Source organism: Haliaeetus albicilla, chromosome 11 (assembly GCF_947461875.1).
Source record: "Haliaeetus albicilla chromosome 11, bHalAlb1.1, whole genome shotgun sequence".
NCBI lineage: Eukaryota > Metazoa > Chordata > Aves > Accipitriformes > Accipitridae > Haliaeetus > Haliaeetus albicilla.
In genome coordinates this window covers 8312985-8325202 of record NC_091493.1, presented here as the reverse complement: position 1 = coordinate 8325202, position 12218 = coordinate 8312985, and the positions used below count along the sequence as shown (strand labels likewise).

Genomic DNA, 12218 nt, shown 5'->3' with positions numbered 1-12218 from the left:
TCATACTCTGTAGGTCAAATTCAACTCTCCAAGATACCAGAGCAACACCCAAAACTTCTAAATCGTGTATGAGATTCAAATCCTCCCATAGAGAGATCCAGAAAGGCATCTGGGAGAAGCAAGGGCAGAGCATTGTACCAGTCATGGGAAATTACATACACAGACAACATACAGTGATAATGGCTGGAATAAATGTTGTTCTGCAAACAAAAGTGTTGTCACTTTCTGGCAAGTAATCTTTCCTTACCCTGTAAGACTTAAAAAAAATTAATAGTTTCGGTTGGGGTTTGGTTTGGGTTTTTCTTTTTATTTCTGAAAAACAATATTGTCAATGAGAAGAAACTGGCTTCCTTCCTTTTACTTCACCATCTCTGAACTTCAAGAAACGTATAATCACTGTGAAGTAGGTTGACTAAGAATAGTTCCACTATTTCTCATGCTCTGTTATTAAAAGGAATAAATTCTTTTATAGTCATATTAAGTAGCAGTCTCCTCACTGTGAAAGGAAAATGATGTTATAAAAAAAATCAGCCAGTCTGTGTATGATAGGTGCAGGAAAAAAACTTTCCAAGATTTGAACTCTGATTTTCTGTCGACCTAGAAATACTCCTCTTGCAGGAGGCAGCCTGTACTGCTGATAAACTATATAGTCACAGACGTTTGCTCCTCTTCACATTTACAACCAGGCAATTTTACTAGGCCCAACCCAGTCTCAGAAATGGAAGAAAAGTACACATTCAAAACGAAACACTCCTGGAAGATAAATGCAAATGACAAGTACTGGCTGGAACAGCTCCAGTGTAAAACCACACAAAGCTGCAGAGAGTTCAAGGACGTTTTTTATTCAGCCAGCAAATGAAAGGGAGACAACCGGCATGCCAGGTGAATTTGGCAATATTTCCCAAAGGCCAGGGCTTTTCCATTTCCTTGGCACCAGGGCTTCCTGACAGCATTGCTCTGCTAAAGCTTGTAAACTGGTGCAACTTTGGTATGGCCCCAAGAAAGGTTTTAGTCCCAACCCTACTACAGATGCATTAAATTGCTATATACTGCCCAGAAGTGGTCAGCAAGTCATTCAAACAGATTCATTTACGTGGCCCAATTACTGTAATAGCAGAACATTTCAGGATGATGACAAGTTATAAACAACCCCATTTTTAATTAAAATTTAGGGCCATCATTCTGATTCCAGTTCTGCACAGATCCTAAACAAGACACTAAGCGTTATCCTGAGAGTAGCCCATGAACTGACCAACCATCTACCTGTGTTCATGTGTCTCATCTAACTTTAGTCTCTATTTTTGCCAAAACTGGGAACTAAAGCCACGTCTAGCCAAGCCAGTAAGTTGCCCCTTAGCCTGCATCTACTCCATCTCATCTAGTCAGTCCAGCTTAGCACTGACAAGGGCTCACTACAGGACTTAAAGCCACGATCTAGTATCTTGTAATATGCAGTATGCTTCATAACGTGGACTTCAATCATATGACAAGGCATATAGTATAAGTCTGTATTTCTGCATGTGGTATTCTTTAAGTAAAGAAATCTTTTGTATTTAAAAGTAATATGCAGATGTAATGTGTTCATCCCTCAACATGTTACATCTGTGCATGCCAGTGTCAGAATTTTTAATTTAAAAGACATTTAGAACACCTTGTAGTTAAATTCAGCTGCTCAATGCTCAAGTCAAATATTTGATGTATACTCATATCCAAAAGCTATAGAAATTACTCATACTCTGCTTTTCTTTTTTTTCCTCTTAAAAAAGTTAGCTTAATACCTCCTTGCAATTCTTTATGGTCTCACTTTGCCATCTTTAATCCAAGTTTTTACATATTCAGAAGTAAACTGGAAATTGATGACTTTGCTCAGAGATAAGAGTTACTGTTCACCCCTTAAAATTTGCATCCTGAAATACCCTGCCATTTTACTAGACTGTTCTAGCTTCATTCACCATATATATAATGTATTTTTTCCTAATTTTTGTTCACTGGGATGTGAAACAAAACAAATTAAATAGACTACTCAATCATGTTTATTTTAAAAATAATACATTTGTATATTGTTAATATTAAAAGTTTTATTGCCTGATTCACTGATCAAAGCTAATAACTAGAGACGAAGTATATTATGGCACATCCTCTAAAAACTCTGTTCCTAGCCTGGTACAAGTCTCTGGACTTCCATCCAAGTTTGAGCTGAAATAGCCCATAGTCCCATGTGACAACTGTACCTAAATTCAACGTATCAGAAGATTTCAGTAGTAATTTAAGAGACAGAAATAGGACTAACTCTATCTATGCAAAATGGCAAGTTATTAAAAAAAAACCACAAACCACAAAGCAGATATTAGCAGGAATGAACGTACATTAAAATCCATTAGATGAGTAAGCTTTAACTAAAGCACAAGTTTGAACTGCTAGAGTGACAGAGCATGCTCTGAACTGTCTGAGAGAAATGCTACATCATCCAATATTTGCCTGTGTAGCTGGAGACAGGCAAATAGGAGCTAGAGAGGTTATCGGAATTAGGGGTTACTACCAGTATGATTTAAAAGAAAATCCAATCAGAACAGCAAAAAATAAGCAAAGGAAGCAAAGGGAAAAAAAGACCATCCTAACAATGAATTCCAAAACTACCAGAACAAAATAATTCAGTAAACTACTGAAAAAGGAGGAAAAACCCACCCTGCCATAAAGGAAAAGAGCCAGTGAAGATTTTTGGATGGGCTGCAAAATGTCTCTGCCTATGCAGCACAGATAGAGGATCTGTCTCTGCCTCAGATCCACACCAAGGCACTAGCACCAGTGCAAGTGCCATACGTGTATCCAACAGCTATTAAGGTATTTGCCTAGCTGGGCTAAAGCATCCTTTTTGTTTGTTTTTTTTTTTTTTTAGCTAAACTACAGGATATTTAGCATTTTTTACATTCCTTCATCTTTATAATAATTTGGATTCTACATACCATTTGCCTTAACTGTGCAATGCAAACCTCAAACTTTAGAATTTCTTAAGTAGAACACTATCATTTGTGGGGGTTTTTAGGTAAATAACTTACCATTATTTCTTGCTGAAAATTCTAAGCAAACAGCTTCTGAAATAAGTTCTTCTGAACCCAGCCTTTATTCTGACATAAAGCATCAATTGCAAAGGGCTTACTGACCTATCTGCCTTAATTTGGAGCATACATGGTGAATGATTTAAGTATTTGTGTATTCATGTCACTTGTCTGGGAGATGTATTAGTCATATTGCCTTTGACCTATTTTTCACGAACAGTGATTCCTTTTCTACTGAGCATCACGACTTTGCCAGCACTGTGACTAAAAGCTATGAATTGACAAAAATAGTGCTGAGCCTTAGGGCTATTTATTTGCAAGGACTGGTTTCCATATTGAGAAAAGAGGGAGAGAAAACACACCACAGTTTGCCCAGATAGGTAATAATACAGGCTCATGAATGATTAAAATCCACATGCTGTAAAACTCACCTTCGCTATCTCTCTGCTGATGCATTAAATTAAAATCAATAATAGGAGAAATGAAGTGATATTGCTCTGATAAAAAGAATGACAAAAATAGAATTACATGATATGGCAGGTGATCTCACACAATACAGACATAGGAAGTAAAGAGCGTAAATTTACTTGAACAAAAAAACCAGACTAAAACTGAAAATAAAAGAATCAGGATTCTTAAAACCTGTCTGAAAAGGAAGACTCCCTCTCCTTCTCTAACAGAAGGTTATAGCCATTAATTTCCATTCTTTTAACAGGCATCACCCCTTTTTACGTTACACAGCATTTGCATCAGGAAATGGTGCTTTGCATTAGCTCTGCACTGTTTCCCAGAGGACTGCAAATCTGATATTAAACTGCAAGTCACAAGGCTTTTTTATAATTGCAAATGAGAACACATCGTGGCATGGTCGCTTACCTCCACAGCTGGCCCCATCAGCTTGCACACTGGTTTGGACTGATGAAGGGACTGGATCCTTGGGTGCCGGCAGCTGAGGAGTTTCTTCCGGGGCTGGCAGAAACGCAGAGCACAGATCAGTTTCAAGGGCTTGTAGCTTCAACAAAGAATTCTGCAGACAAAAGCAGAACATTGGGCTAGATAGAGAACAACAGAACACAGCGATAGCTCTTCAACTCACTGAGCCCATTAGCAGCGCCTGCAAAGGGGTGTTCCACTAGCAGCTCTGCAAGGACGTGCAAGAGAACAAACATGCACTATTCCATGAGTTTCTTGACTTCTGGTTATTTAAGTCCCAATTTATATAGATTATTCATGACACGTGGCAAAGACGACTTTGTCAGCAAAAGATGATTTATTCTAGGAAGCCAAACTGAGATGGTGTCCCTTTTCTTGGTCTTGAAGCAATACATTAAGCAAGTATTTCATTCATTGGGCTGACATCACGATCTGATGACATTATGTCCCTCCCCATTTACCATTCATAAAAAAACAAATCTCCCTCTCCAGCCAGTGAGTGCAGTATGCAGCAGTGAACAACGAGTTACTGAGAACACTCTCCCTCATGGGGTTCTTGGAAGAGTTATTTTTTAATTGGCTTTTTTAGAGATACTTCTTTATGTAGACATAGCTTTTATGTAGGCTGCTGCTGCTTCTACAGGCAACCAGATCATTTCCTATCTGCTGCAAAGGTAATATTAACAGATCATTGTCACTTGCTGCAGTCAAATCAATGAGGGCAAGGCTTGTTATCTATAACATCACTTCCAGCTACTGTGTCACGCTTGGTCCATTTCTCATTTTAATCTTTATTGCTGCATGCAATATTCAGCTATACAATCTGACACAAGCATCTTGCTGTGATGTAAATGCTGTGAGAGCCCTAATCACCATCTGACTGGGCAAAACGAGTCACTGCCAATACCCCACTCATTCAGTTCCCCTCTCTCAAGGGAAATACAGCTTGCAACAGAAAACAAAATCACACAAGGCTGCCTTAATAATCACACAGCTGACACACACAGAATATACGTAAAGTGTTAAGTCACTCAAATGGTACATATTTGTGAAGAGCATTTTCTGAAAAAAATAAACCTGAGTTGCAACAGAAAAAAAATTCCTCAAGTTTATACCCTGAAAAGCTCCTTTCCCCACTCTGTCAAAGACCTGAAAGCAATTTATTAATTCATTTAATGAAATAATAAATTTATTTATTGGAATAATTTCCTTTGTGTAACAATATCACCTATGTAGTAAGTAGTTTAATATGTCTTTGCATCATTTTTATTGTAATACAGCCCTTTTATAAATCCAATGATGCCAGTGTTTTTAGGTGAAACAAAATAAAAATGGAAACTAATTTGGCTGAGAACAGCAGGGAAGACTTTCAGCCTTGATCCTCTCATTCCTTTTATAGAATTCAGGCAGTGAAAAGGGAGCAGAAAGTAGCTCTTTCCAGGAGATACCTCAAAATAGGGAAGCTTTGAAAAAGCACAAGATCACCATAACTAGATCCTGCAACCCTCCATGTGCTTTCAGGAGTGCTTCAAAATCCATGTGCCGTTCCACAGATCAGATTAGGTTACAATCAAACACTTGGACTTAGGCCTCAGCTTAGGTCAAAAAGGAAATCCAGGAACACCTTCCTTTTCCTGGTCCCAGAGCAAACAGCTCTGGCCATTCCTATGAGAAGCAGCATGATATTAGAGACATGTGAGCAAAGAAATGGCTTGTGTTATACATTCATTTTAGAATTAAGTTTCTTTCATCTGTTGTCAAGATACATTTTGACATCTCATCCTATAAAACCAAAAGAGAAGTGATTGGAAGATCAAGCACTGATTCATAATTAAATGCCTAAACATAATACCATTCTTTAAAAATATGGCATGATATAGAGCTGGTTTCTATGATCTGAGGCAGAAGATAACATTTACTATTCCCAGGTACAGGTTGCACTAACAACCTACCATTATCTGGCCCAGCTGTCATTTCTAAGGATAATTTACCCATCTTGACCAGCAGTGCCTCGTCTTCACACCTCAGTTTCTCCAGGACTCCTGAACGACTGGCATTTTTTCCATGTCATTTACTGACACTGCTTGGTCCAATATTTTACGTATATTACTTCAAACTGATCTGGGTCCTTTAACCTGTCTGCTAGAGTATACCAGGTGTGCAAATGTCCCCAACATGGGCTTTATCTGTGAAGACCAATATAACAAATTCACTCAGCTTCTCTGTTTATAGCCGTATCACCTTAGTGCCCATTTTACATGTCAGCCAGCCAGCAGTCCCAGTGATACCCTATCTGGCTTCCTGCTTTTGATGTACTTAGTAGAATTCTTACCATTAGTTCGAGCATCTTTTATGAGGTACCTTCAAAGATTTCTTTAATCCTCTGCAGGGCTTCAATTAGAGACAGAATGATGGAAACCATCTCACCTTCAACAGCTTTCAAGTAGCAGTGAATTTTCCTTGTCAAGGGAAAGGTGCCGACTTGAATTGTACCCGTGGCACTGTTTTGGAAAGGGTTTTTATGACATGACAGGCCTCATTTCCCACTGCCTCTCATCCCAGCTAGACCCAAACAAACAAAAAGGCTGTGGAATTATCACAACAGACAGGCAGTGTTTTACAGTCATTAATGTCATCTAGCAAAAGGTGACTATACCACTTACAAACCAGTGAGGACTCTGATCCCAGCCTGGACTTTATCATGAGAACTGCTGATGGCAAGTAAGGAGAACATAGGCAAACATATCAGAACAACATACCAATAAGGAGAATGTAGGCAAATAACTGACAAAAATACCTAACCTTCACAGGTTGTTACTTCAAGCATTTGACAAAAAAATTCCCATATCAAGAAGGAATATTCACTTTGCATCACCATTTCTTATGATACATTAATATTTATGGCAAGTTCAGTATAAAAACATTCACATAGACTACATTGTTAAACATGGTATTTCGGCAATGCTTATCCTGTAATTCACCAGCTGGTTTATATTCAGTTGCTCTAAATTATATTTTTCACCCATCTGTGGAAGGTGGGTGGATGGCAAATTTCCAGTCACTGTCAAATACTAAAAAAAAAAAAAAAAAAAGTAATAACAACAGAAATACTTTTTTCGTGAATGTGTCCTTGAAAGGGGTTTGATGTAGGGAGAAAAAGAGTAAGTAGTTTTGATCATTTTGATGTTACCAGGAAGACGATGAATCTGGAGCATGCCATCAACCTCATCTTACTCCGAAAGCACAGCTGAGTACTTTGGTACTGCCACAGCACGCTATACATGAAAAGTCACCATGTATTTATGGGAACGCATGTAAGGAGACATAGCTTTAAGCAAAGGCCAAGCACAAAGCTGCCCAGGGTCACCAACTCATGGGCGACAGGAGCATCCTAGTAAATGGTAGGGCTGACCGTGCTGCCTGCCCTGCAGCATGTGCTGTCCTGCCCCTTTCAGAGGGGTGCCTGAAGTACCGGCAATGCCAGAGCAGCTGGCCTGGATCCTGCCAGCCTCGGACCTCCCGCGCCATGGCAGGAGCAGTGCAGCCCCCTGTTTCTGCAACTGCAGCCCAAACAGAGCAGGAAGGTGGTCTGGGAGAGGACACGGCCATATATCAGCAACTGGCAGCGTGCTCTCTTTCCTTGGGCTCGTTGGGGGCAGGCCAACATGCTACCAACTGCGGGCGAAAGGAAGGCAGGAAGAGAGAAGAATAAAGTCTGAGCCCTGTCTTCATCTTCTCAAACCTCCCAAGTTCATTTGAAACCTTACTGACCACTTCGAACTCCCCCCTAATTCTCCACTACTTTCCAGTACCTCTAACAGACCTGATGGGACTGCAGGCATCCTGGCACAGTGGGGGGATGTGTACTCTTCTGCACTGCACACACTCAGGAATACATCTAATCTGGAGATGAACCAGCCTGTGCACATGCTACTTAAAGTTCTCCAATGGTCCAGACCTGCCCCTGGGGCCCAGCTGGGCCATCTCTGCTCTTGGCCATTTAAAAGAAATTGCAAAACATGTTAGAAGCAAATACAAACAGCTAAAATACTTAGAGAGGGAAACGTTAGGTTATGATGAGTACCATCATAAATTTTAGTAAGCTCTTATATGGAAAACCAATATCACTGAAGTAATTTAAGCTATGGCATATTTTATCAGCTAATGATTTCAGTTCAAATACTTCAGATTTGATGCCTATTCCAGCTTTACTCTGGTGCCTAACACTAGTATTTCTGATGCATGCAGTAATTCCTGATCCATGCTAATGCAAGTGAAAGGACATATTAATATTTAAAATGGATCCTTAAGTTTCTTTGGAAAAATAACCATATTGCTGCCTCTTAAGAAAAGTATTTTGCAAGTTTGAAAAAGAAGGAATTAGAATTGTCTTGGACAAAGGTTTCTTATCTCTTCTTATGTCCTCTTAAAGTAACTGACAATTCAAAGAACTTGAGCTATGCCAATTCCACCAGAAAAAGAAAAAACATCCTGCATCGTTCCAGATCAAAGATAATGGAAAAATAAAGACATTTACAGTAAGTCTGAGGAAAACAGAACGACAGACAGTGTGGTATTTCTCTCCTATTTGTTATTTCTGCCAATGCTTTAAGAAAACATAGTCATTAAAGTATCATACTCTTGCCTGCTGGAGAAAACACAGTACAAAAGGATTGCCATTTGCAGAGGAAGCTCATCCTGTAGAAAAGAAACCATCTTTACAAACTATTAAGCCTGTAGACTGTACCTCACTGACCATCTCTCTTTCCATCCAATGATTACTGAAAATCAAGAGCTGAGGCCTTAGGGCAAGGAACTGTTGAGATGATAGATAACCTCCTACATCTAGAGAGAAATAGCACACACCTACACTCACACTGCTAAATCCCTCTGGAGAATGGGACACTGAATGAACAAATTCTCCCAATTTATCACCAAAATGCTGTGGCAATGAGGGGAGTCCCCTGACATAGCTTATAAACTTTTCCACGGTAGGTGCCATCAGTAACAACCTCTCCAGCCAGAGGTCCCTGCATGGGGCCCTGCAGGATTGGTGCCATGTGACATGTTGGTCAGCATGTCCAGGGGACCATAGCCTGATGGGAGACAAGGCACCAAATGGAGCCTCGCAGTCCTGCACTCTCCCTTATTGCACCAAGAGCTACAGCACTGCCAAACCTGCTAATCAATCAGTGCTCACTGTGTATCTACAGAGAGACCAGATAGGTAACAATGGCCAGAAGAGAGCCACGGCTGTTAGAAATAACTTCTTTCCCTGATAAAGCATTACTGTTATCAGCATTCTTTGTTTCATCCTTGTGGATGTCCTAAGGTCTGGTAAATTTAAGAACTGATGGAAGAGGAAAAGGGAATGCCCCACCCATAGACCCTGCTCAGTCTCAGTCTGGAGCCTGACAGGGAGAAGGGAGGAGAAGCAAAACCCAGATTTGGTGCTTTCTGCATAAACTGAAACCACCCTGCCCCACACATGGTGTTTCTGAATATTAAGGATGCCTGCACCCTGCCCCTCGGCCTGCTCCTGCCCCTCCAGGACAGGAAGGCAGCTATTCTATTATACCCGGTTTATTGATGGATTTACTGGATTTATGAAATCACCTGAGGTAGAGAAGAAGAATAATCCAAGCTTTCAGCATTTAATGGCCTTTGAAGTGATTCATATAGAAAAGAAACTGAGCAAATATCAACCTGTTCAATTTCTTGACTCTAAGGAAATTAATGCTTTTGTATGTCACATTGGAACAGCGATGTATAAAAGCATCTCCCTTGCTTTTTAATCTAAGAGTTCAGGTTAAAACACGATAGGCATATTTTATGTGAACAAAAATAAATCTCTGCGGTATCTGTTATGGCAATATTTGTGTCTTGAGGCATATGACATTTTCAATTCAGAACTTCCTTTATGGGGAACAAACAAGCAACAATAAGATAGAACAAGATACACCCTGGGTCTATATAATGCCACGGGTGAGCAGTGAAGAGAGACACCACTTTCTCTAATCCTAGAGGGGAACTTATTTTCTTATGACACATGACCATTTGGGTTTGCAGTAGACCTGAGACACAATACAATCTAAGATTTTGGAAAAGAAAGCACCAGAATGTAACCCTTGCTCATTTCCCATAAATTATTAATATTTTAATTTCTCATCTAATTATCTGTTTTAATGTCTTACACTGATTTTATTTATTATAATATTTTATCTTAACCTTTAAGGAATCCTTTACAAGAATTTTAAATGGGAGGTTTTAAGTGGAAGCTTTGGTGATTATTTGCAATGGGGCTTCTCAAAAGAAACAATAACTTAATGATTTCTGTCAGGGCCTTAATTGGCTAGACAGTGGCTGAGTATACTCCCTTATATCGGTCATGGAATGTGCCTTATGAGTTAGCACTGACATTTTCAACAGTGAGCTGCACAACAATGATGCAAATGCACAGGAAATAGTTCATAGTAAGGGGAAGATTAAGTCTGAATTCCTTTAGAAGGACTTCCCCCAATGAAAGTCAGGCATCTATTAATAGACATAGATATTCTCTGGCTCATTATGGAAACAAATCTGTCTTTTCCATGGTTTCACAGGAATGGGCTTCCTTTCCCCCCAGTTCTTTTTTTCGGCTGCTTCTGTTGTTCAGTTGTCTTGGTCTACGCTTAAAAATATTGTTTGCTCCTTGTTTAAGTTCAGTATTGCTCATTGCCCTTGCAGCGCGTAAGCATACTCTGTGCTAGTATGCAGACACCCCTGTTTGTGGGAGATGCTTTATAAGGTTTCCTACTTTGAATAATTGCAAAGCTTGGTTTTGGCCTCCAGTATTTTGCTGATTGTGGGAATCTAGCCCAGGCTCACCCATTGTTTGACACGATCTCACAAACAGCTTCTTTGTGCTCTACTCTCACAGCATCCTCCTGGATCCCTGTGATCTCACAGCATCCATAATCCCTGTGAAAACAGCTCTTGTTTCGAGCGTCACAGGTGTTATTTGGCTTTTCTTGCTTCCTCTCTTCACTTCAACTCTCCCCTCCTCCCATCTTACTTTTTAAAGTAGCTTTTAGACCACATTGTACTGTTCATTGTTTATTTATATAGGATGTAGCAACCTTGAGAACCCCTTATTTTTAAACAAAACATCATTGATAGCTGAACATTTTTGAGCTGTAATACAAGGGAGAAATCAAGTGTTCTTGAAAGATGGCATTTCACTCGGTCAATACTGAATGTTTAATTATTTTCTGAGCACAAACAGAAAGCAGCATGTTGGCTTAAAATATTTGAAAAATCTCTTGCTTCTGGCTTTTAAACTATTATAGCAGTCTCAAGTCACATTTATAAGCTTTTCTCCAAAAACATGATCAGAATGATCCATTAAAAAGCTAACCTAAGATTCTCAGGTGATTACATTATTCCAAGACCTTAGAATTAACAAAACCAAACACCTAATTCAAAATTTGTAAAATCATATTTCAACTTTTGGTTAAGCTTACCTCATTTAAACTGTTGAATTGCTCAGTTCCTTCTTTTGGTGAAATGCTTATGTTCTGCTCTATTCTACAAAACAAAACAAGAATTTTCACTCAATAGATTGCTTATCTGTGCTGCAAATATTTCAAACTTTTCATCACATCTGTACATAAATTACAAGTTATGGGATAAAGTTGTTTTAATTAAAAAATAACATCTCTATGAAGGTTACATCTGTTATTTTATACCTCACTCAAACAGTGATTTTCCTGGAATCCTAAATAATATATTTAAACTGTGAATGAGGTCCTGGAAATTATGACATTAAAATCCGGGCTCATTCTGTTACACAGAAGAAGTTCTAAAGAAGCATGATCAGCTCTCAGTATCCTGGTGAGCTAATAGGGTTAAAGCCAAGAAAAAGCTCAAACATATGTTTAAATCTAAGCACAATTTATCCCACATGCTTGAAGTCAGGAACAAGAGTTTTCCTGTATCAGAGCCATAAAGAATAAATCTTTCCATATTTGAATTTGATGGTATTTCAGGGTCCCAATCTTCAACTTTCTGCTTAAGTTCAGTTTTGCAAATCTCACAAAGACCCAAGGGACTGTCATGAGGAGCTGGAAATCCTTTGAGTAAGAGAGATGTCCACATTTTCTAATGACTGACACTTTGCAGCCATCAGAGATGTCCATACCTTCGGTTTTCCCTCAGTATATTACTGCTTCTCCACATGGAAATAGGAAA

The 12218-nt window shown here is 39.2% G+C and overlaps 1 protein-coding gene across 7 annotated transcripts in view; it reads right to left on the bottom strand.

Annotated features, from left to right (window-relative positions):
* FAM13C (family with sequence similarity 13 member C) overlaps positions 1–12218 on the bottom strand; it is a 132633-nt gene that overhangs the window by 23007 nt on the left and 97408 nt on the right. For 5 of the 7 annotated variants that reach the window (XM_069796037.1, XM_069796042.1, XM_069796036.1 and 2 more), the window contains 3 exons: positions 11492–11555; positions 3933–4083; positions 3488–3553 (listed from right to left, as the gene is read on the bottom strand). In XM_069796037.1, the coding sequence (XP_069652138.1) occupies positions 3488–3553; positions 3933–4083; positions 11492–11555 (281 nt within the window). The remainder of the gene's footprint in view (positions 1–3487; positions 3554–3932; positions 4084–11491; positions 11556–12218) is intronic. The other 2 variants (XM_069796043.1, XM_069796040.1) reach the window with 1 other exon arrangement.